This window comes from Pleurodeles waltl, chromosome 2_1 (assembly GCF_031143425.1).
Source record: "Pleurodeles waltl isolate 20211129_DDA chromosome 2_1, aPleWal1.hap1.20221129, whole genome shotgun sequence".
Lineage (NCBI taxonomy): Eukaryota > Metazoa > Chordata > Amphibia > Caudata > Salamandridae > Pleurodeles > Pleurodeles waltl.
The window spans coordinates 749,816,007-749,838,229 of record NC_090438.1 but is presented as its reverse complement, the minus strand read 5'-3'; the positions used below and the strand labels follow the sequence as shown (position 1 = coordinate 749,838,229).

Here is a 22,223-nt window from a genome sequence, read left to right as displayed (position 1 = left end):
TAAGCTCACGTTCCAATAAATGTCATACATGATGTGTCACCCACAACAAAGATGGCAGTACTGTGCTTTCATTTACACGGAAGCTGAATCTGCCCTGACAGTGTAAATGAAAGTGCCTTAATACATGCAATAGGCTTCAGTAATGAGCTCCCAATACAATTTGTCTCCTTAAGCGTTATCGCTTCAGAATGAAACATTTGTAAATACCTATTTACCTGTGAATTTTTTGTTTGCAATATATTTTTAAAATAAACAACAACAACCATTTGACAGACCATGCCACACTCTATCTGTAAATTGTGTAACCAGACATCCTAAGTTCACAATCAAGCAACCTATTTCCTTCTTAATATTATACTAATGCCATTCTCCTTATCTATGATAATTATCTGCTCAGAAGCACCAAACAGAAGAGGAAGAAAATGGAGGTTATGGAGATTTAAGAGGATTGGAGGGTTTAAATTCATTGTGAAGTGGTTCTTTATTCTGATTCTGAGAACTTTAAGTGGTGCTGCTCAGAAGAGTGAATTCAATATATAATGCATAAAGCTAGCCTCCGGGCTTTCCATAAAAATGTCATTTGTCAGGTATTTGATAAATGATTCTAACAGATAGGAAGGGAGTTTGTTTTGGAGCTTAAGAAAAGGACAAAGCATGCTCCTGCAGAGTCCATTCACACTCGAAGTCCAAGAGCAGAAGAACCCTCAACCTCAGCATTTGGTGGGATAGTGTCTGTTACACTGCGGGGTCACTCAGATAAACATTAACATCATTGATGCTGGAGGTCAACACTGGGATATTCAGGGACAGATATATCAAGATTTTGAGTTGTCCCGGAGGCACGCAAGGGGTGCAAGGGCGATGCAAAACCTAGATGAGATTTATCAACCCATGCAATGCCACCTTGCATGGTCCTACATGACTTGAGAAATCTAGATTAATGCAGAGCAGTGCAAATCTCAGTCTTGCCCCAGGGAGGCGTTCCATAGGCAGAGTGTGTGTTCCCATGCATCCACCCATGGATTTTGTGGCATTCCCCGATTTACTATTAGATGTAAATCTCAGAATTCATCAAAATGCTATGCCTCCCCAAATAGGGCATAACGATGAGAAATGTCTTCACTTATCCTCCCTTCCTGCACAAAAACAATCCTGCCTACAACACAGGCACCCTTGCACCATGACAGAAGCTTGCATTGGTTCTAGGCAGCCAAAAGTGCACCAGTGCTAGGAAAGGTCAGCAACATGCTGTATAATGTTAAATACAGCACATTCCTGCTCTTTCACAAAGCACAGAGAAGCAAGGTGGCTTGCTGCATAGCACTGTATTAAAAAATTATACAGATGGGCCTCAATGTTGTTTATTCTACATGGTGGTGAACTGTTGGGTGTCAAGACACCTTCTGTCAAGATCTTCCTTGGTGTTGAGTGCCACGATGTTGAGGTGAATGATTATTCACTTGTTGAGCATGCAAATAACAGTGCCTAGCTTAAAAAAAAGAGGAGAACGTATTATTTTTTGGAAGGGGGAAACATCTTGGCTGAGGACATTCTGCCTAGCCCTACACTAAAGGATGAAGCTGCAGCAATTAAAGCAATTAAAGTAAGGTGAATCCACACCAGCAGGTAATTAGTAGACTTGTTTATTCCATAAAAGTATTGCCCAAGGCCCGCCGGGTCCAGCTGGTTTAGGATGACCAACAGAAACTGAAAGTTGCAGTTAGAATCCTCGTCAGTGCCACACCACCTTCCCTCTCATAAGACAATCAGAAATACATCAATATAAATAATTAAATAAATAACTACCTTGTTAGTACCTTATGACATCATTAAACGTCTTTGGAACTCTCCTAACATGTGACCCTACTACATTCCTTTTGTCACTATGGAGCATACCACTGCCAACAGACCTAGAAGGTATGTCTTGACCGTTAGACCCACCAACATATTTTACCAGATCATTTTTCTCAACTGTAGGTTGCAACCAATGTGCCCAATCTGCATCACAAATAGAACTCTTCTTCTGCTGCATGACATTGGCGTGTTCCCGTGTAACTTTAACCAACTGTCTTTTGTTCCACCAAACGTTTCCTGCAATTAGTGCAGCACCTTTGCTTGATTTACCGAGGAATTGGTGAAGAGAATTTACATTCTCCTTTCTTGATTCTGACTGGGCTTTTAGCTATAACCAAATCACCAACTGATAAGCCCACAGCAGTTGATTTATGTGTACTATCAAAGTTATGTTTCGTACGTGCCTGTTTTTCAACTACATTAGATTCTATCTGCCCCTTATCAAAATGTTAATGTTTCTTCCCATTAATCTTTTCTTTCAACCATGAGGGAAACAAAGATGTGTGAACTTCCCTGCCTCTTAACAACGAAAAGGATGTGACTCCTGTACTACAATGTGGTGATGTATATTAACTCCACACTTAGGCCCTCATTATGATCATGGCAGTGTGGACCGTCACATAATGATGACAGGGAGGACCGCCCATGGTGGCCCTCCTCCACTGCCAGGCTGCCTCCGACAGGCAGCCTGGCGTTGGATGGCATCATTCTCCGACAGGGCATCGCTGCTGCCCCTCGGATAATTATCCCATTTCCGGAAAGGCTGGTGGAAGGGTTGTTCCGGGGCCCCTCTGGGGGCCCCTGCATTGCCCATGCATTTGGCATGGGCAGTGCAGGGGCACCTGTGCAGTGCCCCATCGCGCAGGTCACTGCCCGATTTACGGGCAGTGATCTGCGCGACGGGTGCAGCTGCACCCGCTGCACAGAGGTATTGACACAGGCTCCATGTGCAGCCGCCGGAAATGTCCTGGTCAGGCATTCTGCTGGGCCGGCGGATGGAAACAATGTTTCTGCCGGCTGGCCCAGCAGACTGTTCATAATATGGCCGGTGAGGTTCCAGGGGGGCTGGCGGTCACTAGAAAGACCGCCACCATGAACACAGCGGTCTAAACCGCTGTGTTCATAATGAGAGCCTTAATGTTTAATGAAACTTCTTACATCCAAGGTCTGCCACCTGGCGTACATCCCTAGACTGCAGGGCTAAGTAATCTACAGACTGGAACTGGAGTGCTTCAGCAGAATAATTTTCAGTTCTGTACCCACCAGAAATAAATAGTAAATTAATGCCATGTTGTGGTCTGTCTCTCTGTCGCTATCCTTTAGTAGTCTGCAAACTAACATTGTCCATCTTAGAGAAAAGAGCAGATTTCCCCTGAGTCCACGTCAGAAGCTACTGTAGAAGACAGAAGCATCATATTTATACACCTTACTAGTCGGTGCTTCAGCAACACCCAAATCACAGCCTCACAAACCCTTCTTTCAGCATCGTAAAGAAAGAGGAAGAGGGAGCTTGGAACTTTCTGCTACTCTGGAGAAGGTTTTCCTTCCCCATATTAATTATGTCAACTCTCTTGCCGCTGCCAATCTCCCCCGTGAGACCAAGCATCCCATCCATCCATCAGCATGTCACGGAACAATAAAGTACAAATAGATGCTGAATATCGTTGGGACTGGTTACAAAATGGTCTTCACTGAACTTCCTTCAAAGGTGAGATTTTCTGTTGGGAACAGATGGTTCTTGAAGCTCGGATCATAGTCATAAACAAAAGTTTGGGACAGTGTTCTAAAGTATCCAGGGAACCAAAGCATCTACTCTTACTACTTCTTGATCAATAAGGAAGATACCAAAAACAAGCTGAGTTTCAAACCTTTCTTGAACTGAAAGGTGCAACACGCGACACATATATACCAGAACATCTAAAATACATGTAACCGCACCGATGGCCGTTAACAGTACAGAAGGTTTGCCAAAGCCCTCAATACTAAGAAATACAGCAAAAGATGTTAACATTTTAAAAACATTTCACAGAAAACGCTCCACATCTTAGAAAAAGCATCTATTCAACTACCATTGGCCCCCTAACAGCACTTACTAATTATCAGCACAGCTTAATCAGTCTTATTCAGTTATAAACTGGGGATGGGAGCACACTGCCTGCCTGCACCAGTTCTCCCAATGTATTCTGCTAGATGCAGTTCTCAGTAATGTTCACTTTAGGGTTGCTTGGCAAGCCACCTTCAGTATATCAAATTCAGTTGCACTCCAAGCACACGTGCCTTTTCAGAGTTCATCAAGTCAACATCTTCCAGGAAATGTAAATAGTGGGGGAGAGGAGCACACTGCCTTCTGACTTGCACCAGTTTTTTTTAATGTATTCTGGTTGATGCAGTCCTAAATAGTGTTCATATTCAGAATTAGTCCAGTGGTTTCCACCTCATCTTGTCAAAGCAAGTACTGACTATCCTTAGACTCGTTTCTTGCTAGTTGGCACTTGTCAGCCAGGAGCAATTTGCTAGTTTGGAGCTGCTTCAGATATATGTTTAATTCATGGTACCAAAACGTAACATGTTTTGCACACACAGGGCGTTCTTATGCACACAACACGGCATCAAAGCCAAATAGTTGACAAAGCGGTGCAACCTCAACAGCACATCACTCTCCTCACACCAGTGCACATCTCACAAATATTAAGAACAAATTACCATAGACGAAACTCTCCCACAAAGGAAATATATTGCATTGAAGCTAAATACATGACAAATTATGCCACTCAACAGAACAGTCCTTTCAAGCCAGGCAATGAACAACCATTCAACGCCCTTGCTCCGGAATATATAAAAATGGCAAAGTTATATAGCACACACAAATACATAGGACACTAAAAAAGATCCCTTACTATATTGGGCACATTGTATTCTTCCCAATAAACAAACATGAACAATTACTAAACTATAAACAAAGCTCTTGGCTGACCATACTGTTGATACCATAGCACCGCAGACAGGACACCCTACTCCGGATGTGCAAAAAAGCATGCAAGCTTGTGGCCTCCACCCAGCAACATCCACACTCCTCTTTTCCTTCTTTCTCCTGAGGCTGGGTGTCTGCTTGAGTTGACAGCTTTAATAAATGTGTTTACTGCTGAAACAGAACAAATCAACCTTTATGAATTTTGTTAAGTAGAGTTCATCCATGAGTAGGTTTAAGCCTCTCACGTTTAGACATCTGATTTAACTCAATCATCAGGGTTACATGATTCAGTTCTAAGTACTGGAGCCCCATACACTAGCCTGCCCATCGCTCCCTCTCCTAGGTAGTTGACTGCCTCACCGATACAAATAAAGCTTTGCCTTTATCCCAGCTGGTAAACACTAACCAAATCATGAAGATGGCAACCATTATAAAGGCACCCAATATCATCCTCTAAGCCTATACATAATTCTGCCTTAAAATGTCATCCAGATTATCACTCCTTTCCTAAAAAAAGGTATTACATGCACTACTTGCACTACGGTATGTACCGGATTTTCTGTAACATTTCTTAATCTCACTGCCCTTGAAAAACACCACATAGATAACCAAGAAAAGACCACTCTTGGATCTATCAGAAAACAAAATCACTGAAGGCACAAGTTATGGAACTGCTCATAAATAATATTGAAAAAGGGAATTAATTCCATGACCATAAGTCATGATTTAGACCATTAAGAAAATGGAGCTGGCTCTGGTGAACAACAGGCAGAACCTTATGATGACCCTCATTGAGGGCTCATAAGCAACATTGATCCTTTTAGAACTGTTGATAGCATGCAATATAGTACATCATGAAGTCCTGTAAAACTGCCTCTGGGGATGGGGTATGGCTTGGCACTGTAGTTTGGTCACTTCATTCTGTAAAGCTGCACAAAAGATATGCACACCACCTGCATTACGATCTCTGTGAATTTCCAAAGTTCAGCATTAGCAATGCTACTTTTGAAAGATTACCTCAGTCGCTTGGCCAACATAGTCTGCCGGTACTAAGTTCACCTGTAAATAAACATAGAAGACATCCAGAAAGCAGCCATTAACATAACCAAAGAAACATATCAACTGCCTGTTTCCATGGGTCAAAATGAAAATGTGCTCACTAGAGGCAGCATAAAATAAACAAGTACTGGCAAAGCCATTCTGTCTCGCCTTCGAGACCAATTGGCTTTGCCAAAGCTTTTTTGTGATGCTGTATAGCATCGGCAAGGTAGGGTGCAGCATAGCCAAACATGAAAAAAACCCTCAAAAGGTGTGATGACGCGGTTGCACCATCTTGAAGGCAAATGCATGCATGATGATGTGCATACGTCATTTTGCATACATGTCTACATAAAAAATAACAAAGTGCCATTTTTTTAAAACAAATTTGAGATGGATTGGTAAATAAAAAAAATGAAAAAGAAGAAGCATAAAAGTACCTTTTTTAAGGGAGAGTGGCCTTGGGAAAAACTGTGTAGTCATGGAGGGCAACAGACGAGCTGGCTTGGAAGCAACAGGGAGTGGGTGGGAAAAGACCAATGCCGCACATGAAAGAGAGGGATCAGTGACAAAATATCGTAAACACAAATATCGTGTGGACAGAATATTGTGTCGAAAATATCAAGGACAAGAATTTAGAGAAGGGAAGTGGTAATAGTTAAGCATAAATTTACTATTCTTAACTCCAGATCTATATACCTTGAAAATATATATATATCGTTAAGGTACATATAAGTGGACTCATAAATAGTAAAACTTTACTTACCTATAGAAAATGACCTTCACAATATTCTTGATCTCGATATTTTTGACATGATATTATGTCCCATACTATTTGTGTTTCTGACATATCTGGTCCAAACACCGAAAGAGAGCAATATGAGAGTAAGGGAAGAAGCAAACAGGGTAAGAAGCAAACAAGTAAAAAAGCTTTGTGGGAGAGCTGGGATATTGGAGGGGAGAAGCACACAAGAGAGAACCTGCAATACAAGAGAGAGAAAGCAACAAGGAAAATGGGGGAGGCTATTTGATGGAGGGGGGAGAACACAAGGGAGAGAGTTGGAAACACTCATGTAGAGCTTAAGCAAAAATTAAAAAAAATAATTCTATAAAAGTGAGCAGTGGAAGGGTAGAGGCCAGCCAAGTAGAGAAATGGTAGGTAGGCTAAGTTCCAGGATAGGGACAAAAACAAGGCGGACAAGCTAGGGCAAGGAAAGTCATTGAATAAGAAGCAAGCAAATGACAGTGACAATAAAGCCAACAAATGGTAAATAATGGACAGAGGGTAAACTGCTTTAAGTTCATGTTAAGCCCGCCATAGGTCTTTTACAACCAGTGTGCTTGGACTGTCTGGTAGGCTCAATGTAAGACACACTTCCATTTAGCTAGCCTAAAACCCCAGGTGAGTCCTGTCACCAGTTGACAAAGTAAGAAACTTGGGAGTATTGTTTAATTTGAACTTGGATGGTTCTCATTTCCTGTAGGTGAAATATTGCATAAAACTCACAAGAACTTTAAATGTCATGTCATATACATTTTTAAAAAACGTTTTCAGCAAACACAAAAGGCAACACATTATGCATTTGGCTACCAAATCTGCAAGAGGATCTTGGCTACTGGCCAAAAGCATCTAAAAATGTTTTCATTGTCGTAATCTATCTTTTAGCACAATAGTCTAAGGCATACGTTTTATGAAGTTCATGAACTTATGGAGGAGGCCCATCTGCAGTAAATATGTGCAATCTTTTGTAATTTAATGCTTGATCTGTGCTTTTTCTTCTGTTTCTACAAAACCATACAGATAGCATCCTTAATCTTGAGTGAATGAATAATAGACATGTGAAATTCGGCAGTGACACTAGATTTGCGGTTGCGTTGCTTTATTTATAGTAAATTTCTTCTGTGTGCATTCAAAAACACATAAGAGTAATAGAATGTAATCAAAGCATACTTAAAAGTGAAATACAATATTTTGCATGTTTATGATTCACAAAACTTTAGAATGCTCTTGGTCGGAATGGTGACTTTTTTCAAGTCACTTCAGCAGATGGTGGACACATGCTTGGGGATGCATGTCTTGCCGAGGACATCTGTAGCACCAACTGACTCAAGTCTGAAAGCCATTGGGATTTGGAAATTCTCTTGGTAGCGCCCTGAGTCCTGTAATGCGCTGTTGATAACACTCTACCACATGCTGTTCTAGAGCTCCATTTTCTATTGCAACATGAGCATTTGGAGCCTTTATTTTTGTATGTGCAGTGGCAGGTGCTTTGAGAAGGTTTTAATTCTTGGATATGATAGGCACTAGTTGTTGGAAGACATTTCGTATCATCGTACTTTGACTGTTTCGGCTTGTTGAAGGCTCTACGGGTACTAGACCTAGGGCGTGCAGAGCAGCTGAGATGTGTCTGAGAATTCTTGGACCTTTCTTTTTGAATAGTCAGGTGCTGCATTTTTTCTATTTGAAGTAGACGGGCAACTAGGGGTCCTATAGTACTTTCCAGGGAAGGGTCAACGCCATTCTTCCAGGCCATACCTTTTGGGGATGCCAGCTCCTGCAGTTCCATAGTATTTTGGGGTGGTGGTAGGACATCTGCATACGTGAAACATTGAGCTCCAGTCGTCACTGAAGATTCTTCAACATTTTCAACAACTTCAGGACTTAAGGTTGTGTCTAAACTTTTGCAGTAGCTAAGCAAGACATCATCAGGCTTTTCATTATCAGAAAGATCACTTTCATCAGAAACAGAGCTTTCAGTCATGGTCATATTATGGTTCCAGATTGAGGTAGAGAGACCCTCATGGCTGCTGCATTCGATAGTAGGACATGTGGGAAAGGTGGGTTTTTCATTTTTATTTTCATTCCTGCTATGTACAGCATCAAATGACCACTGGAACTGAGGTGGCATTCTTGCCCGCTCTGGACTAAAGGTTTGTTGCTGACAAATAGGAACAGCGGAAAAGGCTGGGTTCTGCATGTAGATTTTTAGAGTTGCTGCATGGTTAGTTTCCACGTGATTGTTGAAACACCTGATGGGAAAACAAAAGTAGTTATATTTATGAAGCTTACAGTCCGCAATGAACCAACATGGACACATTCTAAGTAATTACCAATTTGTTTACATGGCCGTTTTGTTCAACTGTATATTAACTGATTTATTTTTGTAAAATACAGTAACTTTCAAGACTTTTGCTGTGTTCTCCCTTGATGCAACACAAATATTGCATAGGTTCACAGTTACAACCAAACACCAGGCATAAAAGTACTTAAAGTCAGTTGCACATGCACTATCTTTTTAGTTTTACATTAAAAGCTAAGTGATTCATGAGTTAGTTGATGTTTCTGGATTGCTCTTTGGGTGACTTTTTTTAGCAGTACAGCTATGAGTTCCTTCTCTACAGTGAACACTGACGAGTAATTACATGCCTTTTCAATAGCAAATATTTTCTACATGATCGAGACTTCGAGTCACAGATTCCTTACCCTAGAATATTCCCCAGGCATCGCACTGGATCCGGAAAATCTTGAGCAGTACCTCTGCGAGTTGTTAGGTCAAGTTGGTAGGCTCCATATTGGTGGCACCTACGCCTGAAGTGATGTGCACAGTGCCTATATATGTGCCACCCTATCATGCTGGCATCAGTTCTTTTCTTTCTGTGTGATCAGCGTAGCTCGATCCTTTTTTTTGGAATACCCTTTTGGCATTTTGTGGTCGTTTTTCTGATCCTTTTTCTCCCAGTTTGCTAAGGATGTCCCCTAAAAACCTCTGGTGTTTAAACTCTGTGGTTCCTATAACAGACAGATGTCTGTGACACACCCTCACCTGGTTTACGGCTGGTGCTTGAAGCCAGGTCATGACTAAGGGCTGTGAAGACTGTTGTGCCAAGAACCCCAAGGCACTTACAGAGCGGTGCTTGAAGCTCATAGTCACCTGACTCCAGTCCGCTATGCAACGCTCCAAGTTCCAGTCAAACAGAAGGTGCTGGGTCCATGTGCAGAGGTGTTTCCGGCATTTATCATCACACTTGAAGTGGTTGTCTGGTAAGTCCTAACAATTTTTTTTTTTAAATCAAAGAAGTTGAAGCACTCTTCTACCCTGACGCGCTGGTCCAAGTGTTAGGATGAGACGAGGGAATGATGCCACAAATCTAGGCACCGCTCACACGTTTCAACTGCAGAGCATGAGCCTGGGTCCACTATGCACTGCCCAATAATTTCTGGAGGACCTTGCCCAATAAAGTGAGTATTATGAGGTCATGGTCATGCCCCTCATATGTAGGTGGGCTGACCCCTCTGAAACGCCTTCAGGCCACATGCGTTCACAGGTGCCCCCACTGCATTCCCCCCGGCGGGTTTGCCCTCAGCGCCAGCCAAGCCTCTTGGATCGGGTTCTGGATCCATATTGGCTCTGGGCGAGAGACTGGGACCTTCCCCGAAGCCCGTTCCAGTGACCTTGTTCCATGGCGGCACCCAACCTATCATACTCAACTCTGGTACAGAGCCGGGATGGTATCACACATCACAAACACCAGCCGGGACTCAAGTTTCCAAGTTGGAGCCAGGGCCTGCTTTTTTTGATAGGCCTTGTGAGGAATACAACTGGGGGGATCTGAGGATCCCTACGGCTGCCCTAACCCATTAGATGAGCCGATGACAGGTGGTATGAGGAGCTTGTGGATGCCAGTGGTTTGGATACCTCTGCAGACTCTGGCTTAGTCTTAGTCTTTCCTCTTAGTGTGGCTATGGAGGAAGGGGCTTCCGTTGTCATGATGGTGAGGAGGTCTGCTGAGGTCCTGGACCTTACAGTGCCTTGTTGGGAGTCAAAAGGGACATCTTGACAGAGGTGCTTTAACTGGAAGAGTCACCCCAACAGAATCTCATCCCCCCAATGAAGTCCATACAGATGTCCTGCTTGGGTCATGGGCAAAGGCCTACATAGGAGCTCCTGTGTGCTGGACAATTGCCCACCACCACCACCTTGCTCCTTGGGACTTGGCTTTCCTCATCCAGTACCCCTACTGGGTACTCTGGTTGTCCAGGCCTCTGGCTCCAAAGTTAACCCTGACACATTGCCAACCACACCACCAGATAGAGGAATCAATGAGGCTGTGCAGACCTTTGGCAAAAGTATGTTCTCTTCTATCAGCCTTCCACTATAGTCTGTGAACACTGCATGTGTCTTGCGCCTATACACTCACCCAGTTTGGGATTCGGTTGCATAAATGCTGCTACTAATCTTGGAGGAGGCCAGAGCCATCCTGTCCCATCCTATTCCCGATAGCAGGGACACAACAAATTCACCATTCGCTGTGGACTGTATGCAACCTATTCACTATGCAGAGCAATTGTGTCGTAATTTGCCCTCAGATGCCATGCCTGGCTGAGAACTACTGGCTTTTTGGGGGATGTCCATGCATCTCTTATTGACATGCTCTTTGATGACACGCGCCTCTCCAGCGATAATGCACATTCAATGCTCGAGCGCTTTAGGGACAGCAGGCCCCTGCCTGATCACTGAATCTCTCCAAAATGGCATGCCATACCTATTCTGCCTTTCACCTCTTCCCTGGCTACAGTAGGGGCTACCAGCCACATTCATTCCTGCCTAGTCACCAAGGCCAGGCTCCCCAGTCCTTTCATGGACACAGATGGGACTCATACAAGTTCTGTAGGACCCAAGGGCAGAGATCTGTCCAGTCCGCCTCCCCTCCCAGCAGCCGCTGCCTCCAAACCCTGTAGTTTGCCCTCCTTCCATCACAGGAAACTGGATGGTGGCAGGATCCAACACCATCTGCCACTCTGTCAGTCCATAACATCAGAAAATTGGATGTTCCAAGTTGTTTAGCGGGGTTGCACCCTCCCATTTACAGAAACCCCACTGCCCATGCCACCATCCTCAGACCAGCTGAGGGAGGACCACCTCTCCCTTCTACATCAAGAACTGACGGTTCTTTTGGCCAAAGGAGCCATTGCGAGGGTGCAGGCATCAGACGTAGGTCGGGGTTACCATTCCTGCTACTTTCTGATGCCCAAAAATGATAGAGGCCTCTGCCCTATTTTAGACCTGGCCCTTCAAACTTAATTTCTGAAGAAGGAGACATTCAAGATGCCTATTTTCACATACCTGTTCTGCCTGCCCAGAGGCATTACCTGCAGTTCACAATGAGCCACAATCACTTTTAGGCCCATATTTATACTTTTTTAGTGCTGCATTTGCGCCGCTTTTGATGCAAAAGCGGCGCAAATTTACAAAATACAATTGTATTTTGTACGTTTGCGCCACTTTTGCATCAAATAATTACGCAAATGTGGCACTAAAGAAGTATAAATATGGGCCATAGTTCAATATATTCCTTTTTGGCCCTACCACCACCCCTCAGGTGTTCATAAAGGTGATGGCAATGGTAGCAGCAAATCTGTGGAAGTCCAGGTTTCCAGTCATCCACTACCAAGAGAAGTGGCTGCTCAAGGCACTCCTCTCCCACCTCTACACTATGGTAGACCTTCTGCATTTGCTGAGATTCACTATTAACGTGCCAAAGTCACACCTGACTCCTTCTCACATGTTCCCTTTCATCTCAGTCATTCTGGGCACATTGCAGTTTTGGGCCTATCCTCCAGAGTGATGAATCCAAGATATTCAAGATAAGCGTTCAGAAATCACCATACAGTTGTGCTCACCTTGCTGGAATCTCCCTCTATCGTGTATGGGACAGAGAAGTGTTTTTAGAATAAAACAGCTGATGTTCTGAGAAAATGTCCCTACGTAAGGCAAAGGCTGGTGGAGACGGGGTGGAGGGGAACTTGGCATGGGCACTGCATGGGCAGTGCAGGGGCCCCCTTGGACAGCCCCGTTGTGCTTTTCACTGCCTGAATTAAAGGCAGTGAAAAGTTCGACAGGTGTTGTCACACCCGACGCACTTTGCCGCCAGCTCCATTATGAGCCGGCGTCAATGTTTTGGCATGCTTCCCGCTGGTCCAGCGGGAAACTCTTAATAGGGTCAGCAGGCGGAAAAAACGTAGTGGCGGTTTTCCATTGAACACTCAAAATGAGGCCCAGAGTGTGTTTGTGTGAAAGCGTGTGTGTATGTGTAAGCAGGTGTTGGGGAATGAAAGTAAATGTCAAATGGCACGTGGTGTCACTTCTGCTACCCCTTGCCTTTTTGTGAATTGACGCCAATGTGGACAAACCTATATAATCAATCTTCTGACATCATGAGACTGGGCCAATTTTAAGAAAACGGAGGTGTTCAAAAATCAACACTTTACACTGTTGTTGTCACACAGGTGTAACACCATATAGTTCTACGAAGACCAACACTGCTATCCCACATGTGTAGGGTCAATGCTGCAAACTCAAGAACTATAATTCTTGCCCTTTTATAGCATTGCATGGTATCTATCTTGCCGCTGCTACCACAGTAGGCATCTTTGGTCTGTAGATAAAGGGAATGGCTTTCCTTGGTTCTAGATGTAAGCAGAAAATAAAAACATTAATATAGAAATACTTTTTTGAGAATTATTGCATATGGTGCTGGAATGACCAAGCTGTCTGAGTGATGTTTTTTGCAGGGCATTTATTTAACCTTTTGAGTGTTTGTCAACATACAGAGGGAGCAACACTTGTACACCTGCATAATACATTTAGGCCAACAGGTCTCCATTTTTCTGGGGCTTCACAAATATTGCAATGAATTCAATTTTCATAAATATCCATGTTTACTTCTACTCTTTACTTAGCCCTCTGGCTTACCTCAAAAGTATGTTTTCATTGGAGAAATCCATTACCCAGGGTGTTTGTAAAACCTTCCTAGACCATTTGTACACTTGCGTGTTGGGGTGGGGGCGGGCTGAGTAGACGTCTGAAAAGGTACTTGAACATCCACAAATTATTACTTTGCAAGTTTTTTCTAAATATTCTAACGAAAACCACCAGACATTCCACTTGGAAGGACTTACCCCTAAGCAAAGTACAAAGCACAGAAAAATCTGCCCTAGCTGGAGATTTTTGGTGATGCTAAGTAGATATGGGCAAGCCAAGATATTCATAGGAACAGCTGTGCTGGGGTCTGCCTGGCTGTAAGAGCTACAAACAACCCAAGCCGTGAATATTTTTGTTGTGTAAATTATAGAGCGAATGTCAGGAAAATATTATACAGTCTTTCAATTTAAGAATAGGGAATATCCTAAACGCTTGTGTTTCACTTCAGTACATTAGATCATACACCTGCATTGAAATCTGTAAAAAGTTTCAGTTTTTAAATATCATTTTCCCTCCTCCAATGTCCTGACCACATTTCCATATTTGAACCAAGAGGTTTCAGTTTGCCATGTGTCCTGTATGTATATAGCCAATATTGTTATTGTATGTGCATCAACATTTATTGTCTACTATCTATACTGAATTTCTTCACGGTAGTTTATGATTTGACGCTCAATTAAAATGAGGTAAAGTGAAGATCAGATAAGTTGATTGTGCGGAAGCGTGATCTGAAACCAAGTGGCATATTTACTAGGAATTGGAGTAGGGCAGCGCCGGAAGTCTTTCCCCTGTGCTGCCCTATGGCAGGAATGCACTGTATTTACATGATACGGTGCATTCCCGTCCTTTCAGCCTGTGATGGCTCTCCTAGCACCAATGCAGGCACCCTTGCACCCTGGTTTTTAGTTTTCAGCAAAGCTGAGGGTTTAATTGGTTCTATGGGTGGGGCCGACTCCAGTCTCGAGCACTGAGGCCATCCCCCATGGACAGTGAGAGGAATTTGCATCTTTTTAGGCTTGTTAAGTTTGCAATGATTCTGGGTCAGAAAATGTCTTGGGATCTATACAAGCTGCACAACCAAGGACTGGCCAAGGTCTTTTGTTCTCAGAAATGTCTGGAGTAAGTAGGTTTCCCATGGTGCAGATTGACTCCAGACCTTAGGTTTGCAGCTTATCACTTCCATAGAATTACTGAAATTCAAAGGAACATTTTTTCTATGTCCACATTGCATTTTGTTGACTTTCTTGTATTGGGCTATAAACCCACCTTCACACATGGGGTACCGTTTTCACTGGGAGAACTGAGGGAAGGTTTGGTGATAGGATTTTTATTCATCCTCGTAGATGCTAAACTTTCTCTCATAGAAATTATGAATATCTGAAAATGTAACCAAACTTTGATGTTTGCATGGCATTCTGGGTAAGAAAACATAGTGGGATCCATGCAAGTCTCACCATCCTGGACTCCCCGGGTGTCTAGTTTCCAGAATTGTATGTGGTTGGTACACTCTATAGGTACTGTCCGGGATCAGGACCATATACCACAGCTACCCACACTGCCGGAATTAATATATTTGAAAGGATAAATCTTGATGTTTATTTGTTGCTTTTTTATGGCTTTCCCTGCCAGGAGCTCTATGCCAAACACAAATGGGGCACCATTTGTTTTACAGAGGTGTGAGTATAGTAGGACATGTGTTGTTTTCTATACACTTTGAGCTCCCAAATGTAAGCCATTGTGCAAGAAAGAACATATTTTGCAAAATGCCTAGTGAATCACACGGCTGTTGATATGGTGTATTTTTCAATAAAAAACAATCACTATAAATTCATGTGACTAGAAGAGTTTCTCGGACATAACAGTATTTTACTTTTGTTATTCGGCCATCATGGAAAAAAAATTACAGATGAAAATGTTCTCACCCTTTTCTATTTTTTCCTACTTACTCTTAGTTTTTGCTTTCATGATCAGTTTCTTTGAGAAAATGTGAACAATTAACACAAATGACCCTTGCTGAATTCAGAATTGTGTCTACTTTTTCGAAGTGAGTAACTTTCCAGATTCACCCAAGGGCTGAACACGTTTCCACCTCAAACTGCAAGTACTTTAAAACCACAAAAATAGGGAAAAAATGACTGCCACTTAGAAAACTGCACAAACTATAGTAAAAATGTTTTTACAACTCTGTCTAATCTTAAAAGTTGGGAAGAGGGTGATCTCCCACATACTTTATTGCACAGCACATGTTCCCTATTTTTCCATAAACCCCAAAATGTTGCTACATTTTGGCTATTTTCTCAGTTCGCTTCAAGGAAATTCACAAACTCTGGGTCCTTTGGTATCCCCAACATGTGTGGGGGAAAAACAACTCAAATTTGGCCTGGATACCTTATGTGAAAAAATAGCTATGAAGGCTTAGGTGCAAATTTCCACAAACATCAAAAAAGAGCTCAGGTTGGGTTAGGGGAGAAGGGAGCTTCAGCACTTAAGGAGTTAAATTATAAAGTTCCCAGGGGCGCAGCTACTGCCCTAGAAGATGGCTGCCTAAATGGTGAGCTCCTCTGTGCCCGCTGAAAAAAACCACTTTTCCTATTACAAAAAGCACACAATCACCCCAGCGGGGACGCTCCTGATCCTCTAAACATCTGGTGATCCTGGTGTTCTGCCCAGCACAGATACTGCAGTAAATGTGGTGATTCTTCAGGCCGCAACGAGGAGGCGATCCTGTTCTTCTTGCTTGCCCTAGTGGAATTCCTGTGCTCAAAATGGCCAACACAGTGACAATCTTCAAATGAGAGAAAGCCCGCTCTGCATGAACTTCCCCAAATTCCAAAGCACAATGCTTGTGATCCTTCGAAGCCCCTTACCACACACCTGACTGCTGATGGGTATGTTCCTTTTAAAATGTATTGCACAGTCTCCTTTGCTGTAACCCAGGAGCCACCCAACTCAGTGCCTGACACTAAGATGGCTACCGCAACCTGAGCTGCAGCTTCTAGACTCTTCCCAGATATAAAACCTGCCGAGGCCCAGGAGGCTGTGCTGTGGCACCACCTAAGTAAAACCAGCCGCTTACACTGAGACCTCATTCATACACTCATTGGTTTACTCACTGAAATACTCAATGATATACTCATTGATACACTGAGTGTAAGGAAATGCCTCCTTGGCATGGTTACCCCCTGACTTTTTGCCTTTGCTGATGCCAAGTTATGATTTGAAAGTGTGCTGAGGCCTGCTAACCAGGCCCCAGCACCAGTGTTCTTTCCCTAACCTGTACCTTTGTTTCCACAATTGGCACACATTGGCATTCAGGTAAGTCCCTTGTAAATAGTACCCCTGGTACCAAGGGCCCTGATGCCAGGGAAGGTCTCTAAGGGCTGCAGCATGTCTTATGCCACCCTGGAGACCCCTCACTCAGCACAGACACACTGCTTGCCAGCTTGTGTGTGCTGGTGGGGAGAAAATGAATAAGTCGACATGGCACTCCCCTCAGGGTGCCATGCCAACCTCACACTGCCTATGGCATAGGTAAGTCACCCCTCTAGCAGGCCTTACAGCCCTAAGGCAGGGTGCACTATACCATAGGTGAGGGCATAGGTGCATGAGCACTAAGCCCCTACAGTGTCTAAGCAAAACCTTAGACATTGTAAGTGCAGGGTAGCCATAAGAGTATATGGTCTGGGAGTCTGTCATACACGAACTCCACAGCACCATAATGGCTACACTGAAAACTGGGAAATTTGGTATCAAACTTCTCAGCACAATAAATGCACACTGATGCCAGTGTACATTTTATTGTGAAATACACCCCAGAGGGCATCTTAGAGATGCCCCCTGAAAACATACCCGACTTCCAGTGTGGGCTGACTAGTTTTACCAGCCTGCCACACACCAGACATGTTGCTGGCCACATGGGGAGAGTGCCTTTGCCACTCTGTGGCTAGTAACAAAGCCTGTACTGGGTGGAGGTGCTTCTCACCTCCCCCTGCAGGAACTGTAACACCTGGTGGTGAGCCTCAAAGGCTTTGTTACAGCGCCCCAGGGCACTCCAGCTAGTGGAGATGCCCGCCCCCTCTGGCCACGGCCCCACTTTTGGCGGCAAGGCTGGAGGAGATAATGAGAAAAACAAGGAGGAGTCACTGGCCAGTTAGAACAGCCCCTAAGGTGTCCTGAGCTGAGGTGACTCTGACTTTTAGAAATCCTCCATCTTGCAGATGGAGGATTCCCCCAATAGGATTAGGGAGGAGGCACAAAGAGGGTGTAGCCACCCTCAGGGCTAGTAGCCATTGGCTACTAACCCCCCAGACCTAAACACACCCATAAGGGGCTCCCAGAACCTAGCAAGATAGATTCCTGCAACCTGAAGACGAAGAAGGACTGCTGACCTGAAAGCCCTGCAGAGTAGATGGAGACACCAACTGCTTTGGCCCCAGCCCTACCGGCCTGTTTCCCCATTTCAAGAAAAACCGCAACAGCGATGCGTTCCGCAGGGTCCAGCGACCTCTGAAGCCTCGGAGGACAACCCTGCATCTAAAAGGACCAAGAACTCCTGAGGACAGCGGCTCTGCTCCAAAGAAGAAACATCTTTGAAACAAAGAAGCAACTTTTAAAGACAACATGTTTCCCGCCGGAAGGGTGGGACTTTGCACTCTGCACCCAACGCCCCCGGCTCGACCTGCGGAGAAACAACACTACAGGGAGGACTCCCCGGTCACTGCGACCCTGTGAGTAGCCAGAGTTGACCCCTGTGGCCCCCCCCAGCGACGCCTGCAGAGGGAATCCAGAGGCTCCCCCTGACCGCGGCTGCCTGCTTCTAAGAACCCGACACCTGGTAAAGACACTGCACCCGCAGCCCCCAGGACCTGAAGGATCTGACCTCGAGTGCAGAAGCGGCCCCCAGGTGGCCCTCTCCCTTGCCCATGTGGTGGCTACCCCAAGGAACCCCACCCTTGCCTGCCTGCTTCGCTGAAGAGACCCCTGGGTCTTCCATTGAACTCCATTGCAAACCCGACGCTTGTTTGCACTCTGCACCTGGCCGCCCCCGTGCCGCTGAGGGTGTACTTTTTGTGCTGCCTTGTGTCCCCCCCCGGTGGCCTACAAAACCCCCCTGGTCTGCCCTCTGAAGACGCGGGTACTTACCTGCTGGCAGACTGGAACCGGGGCACCCCCTTCTCCATTGAAGCCTATGCGTTTTGGCACCACTTTGACCTCTGCACCTGACCGGCCCTGAGCTGCTGGTGTGGTAACTTTAGGGTTGCCCTGAAACCCCAACGGTGGGCTACCTTGGACCCAACTTTGAACCCTGTAGGTGGTTTACTTACCTGCAAAACTAACAAACACTTACCTCCCCCAGGAACTGTTGAAAATTGCAGTGTCTAGTTTTAAAATAGCTTATTGCCATTTTTGTGAAAACTGTACATGCTATTTTGCTGATTCAAAGTTCATAAGTTACCTAAGTGAAATACCTTTCATTTGAAGTATTACTTGTAAATCTTGAACCTGTGGTTCTTAAAATAAACTAAGAAAATATATTTTTCTATACAAAAACCTATTGGCCTGGAATTGTCTTTGAGTGTGTGTTCCTCATTTATTGCCTGTGTGTGTACAACAAATGCTTAACACTACCCTCTAAGCCTACTGCTCGACCACACTTCCACAAAATAGAGCATTAGAATTATCTCTTTTTGCCACTATCTTACCTCTAAGAGGAACCCTTGGACTCTGTGCATGCTATTTCTTAGTTTGAAATAGTACGTACAGAGCCAACTTCCTACACTGAGACCTCATTGATAACCCACCAGAAGTGAATACTGGTGATCCCTGGGAGCCCCGGGGAGTTTAAATGAGGTTGGGGTCTGATGTATGGAGGGAACCCTGTTGCACTGAATAGCACTGGGAGCCCCCTCAACAATGTCATAATGGGATATCTGTGTGTCAAGTGGGGCTACGCTCCAATTTAAATAAAAACTTCAGTTCATAACAAAATCCTGGTAAACGTCATACATACTCTTCTATCCAATCAGCGAACCTTAAAAAGCGGCTCAACAATCACTGATTACCCACTGAGAAAAAAACTCTATGCCAACATGGGAGAACCAAAGACACAAAACAGGGGAGGACCCAGAGGATCTAAACCAGCCCAAAAAAGATGTAAGCAGAAGCCCGCCAACTCCAGATTCCCCCATCAAACCCAAAACAGACAACTATGCAACACTAGAATTAATTATGAAAGAATTGGACACCCTCCACACCCTTTCACAGTTGACAAAAATAACTACGGAATCTATGCAAACTGATCTCTCCTCTTTGAAGCAGGACATGCTCCTATTGAGTAGCGGAGTCACCTAAGTGGAAACGCGCATAAGTCATCTGGCGGACCATAAATAAAACTCAGCAAAGGCAATTGCAACCACTTCAACAAGACTGGCATGCTTGGAGAAAAACATCACACAATTAGAGGACAGAAATAGGAGAGCTAACCTTTGTATATTTGGTCTACCAGAAGGAGTGGAGAATCGAGCTCCATTCTGTGATGCGTTCATCGAAAAATGGACTCCCCAAGCCTTAGGAATAAACTTTGTTAAAGACTTTGAAATTACACATGCCCACAGAGATCTCACCCATGTCACTAAACACTCTGACACACTGAGGGATCTCATCTTCAGACCCCTTCGGTACTATCAAACTGAGGCAATCTAGACCCAAATGAAGAAAAAACAAAGAATCAAATGGCAAGCGGCATCCATTGGGATCTCACAAGACTCCTCAAAAGACACAGTTAAAAAGAGGAAAGCATTTCAGTCCCAACGTCAAACCCTAAAAAAATATAACAATACAATTCTCCTTCATTGGACCAGCACGCCTAAAGACAATCCACAATGGGAAGACTACCATCTTCGGGGATCCTAAGGACTTGGAATCCTTCATTGCAGATATCGAAAATTTGAAGATGTGTTCCTAATATTGTGCACAAAGACTCTGCTGTTCGCCTACTCTTTTGACAAACTCTAACCAAACACTAACCTGTACCTACTTCTCTAACACACACTTACTCATTCTGCACAACCAGAAGTTCCCGTCACCAGTCAACCACTAATAACCCAGGTCTTCATCCACACCAAGGTAAGCCTTTATGAGAGGCAACAACAAACTACATATGTAACCCTCACTAACAACTATCAACTAACAAAATAACTAACACATATTGTAAGCTCACAAATTTCCTATGCTTGGGTGCTACTTAGCAGTCACACATCCGAATGTTCGGAGTCTCTGAAAGCTCTGAACTTCCGAGCTTATGGCATGCTATATGTGTCAATAGCCCCAATGTGCATTCTAATAAATATGTAACTAACTTCCTAATTGACTAAACAGCTGACTAACCAGCTAAATTACTAACTAAGGGATCATCAGAGACCCTCTGATGCACTATACATTTTACACATTATTGTATCTCTTGTACCCTAATGTGCTTTATATTCTAGTGTGACTTTATGATCTCTGCACTGCTGTATTCGTTTGAGCTGTTTATGCACCTCTAATTTGCATCAGCAAGACTTCCCTATTACTGCAACCTCAGATGTAACTGCATACTAATCTACGGCTGTTTTGTCAGTAATGCACTAACAATGCCTTTTTAGTGAATTTCAGACCTGCATCCTGATATCTTGTTCATGAGTGTCTGGGTGTCCGTTGGGTACACTGATCAACTACACCAGTTTTCATAGAAGCCACAAGCAGATATCTTGGATTGCATGAAGTTAAAAAGACTTCTCAGCTGTTATGATTTATTGTTACAGGATCTTTGCATGTTATTGCATACTTCACTACTGTTTTTTCTGATCTGCAACAACAATGCCCTTTATATGAAATCTGGCTGCATACGCAGGTCTCTAATTCTTAAATATCAAAGATTCCGTTGAGTATCCGGTACCCCAGCTTTTACAGCAGCCACATGGAGTAGTCTTGGCCTATTACAGATAATATTAGTTTTTACATGGAATGGTTTACTATTCACTGTTATCATGGTTACCAATTTTATTCTCTAACATCATCAACTGACACTCACGTCCTAGCATATACTCATTCACTCAGGCGCAACCTGGCACCAACAACGTAATCTCAAAATCAGTCACCTCCATTATTTGACAGTAATTGACAACACTATTGATATCAGACAACCAGTTAAGTTATGATCATCCTACTAGCCCATTCTGTCATGCGGGCACCTCAGTGATTCACAACACATCTCGTTACACCTCCATGTTCGATCGTCAATACAAAAACCTCCCCTGCGGATACTTCGCACTCATTCAGAATTTCATTACAAACTACTTATAGGGCATGGCTGACAGCCCTTTGTTTTTAGGCTCAACCCCTCATAGCCCCCACCACCCTCTCTCCTTATAGATTCTCCTAGGTATCTTCTTAGGATACTCATTCATAATACTCCCAACCACTATGCCACTCATATACTATCTATATCCTCTCCTCAACCTACTCTCTTTTTCTTCCTTCCTTTGGTGCTCCTTCTTGGCCATGGCATTTTCCTCTTTCACTTCCCTATCCCATACCATTTGCCCCTGCCCCTACAC

The 22,223-nt window shown here is 43.9% G+C and overlaps 1 protein-coding gene across 1 annotated transcript in view; it reads right to left on the bottom strand.

Moving 5' to 3' along the window:
* Positions 1–7,747: 7,747 nt before the first annotated feature.
* FAM217A (family with sequence similarity 217 member A) overlaps positions 7,748–22,223 on the bottom strand; it is an 82,076-nt gene continuing 67,600 nt past the window's right edge. The window contains exon 4 of the mRNA XM_069206665.1: positions 7,748–8,893. Coding sequence (XP_069062766.1) covers positions 7,894–8,893 — 1,000 coding nt within the window. The 3' untranslated portion in view covers positions 7,748–7,893. The remainder of the gene's footprint in view (positions 8,894–22,223) is intronic.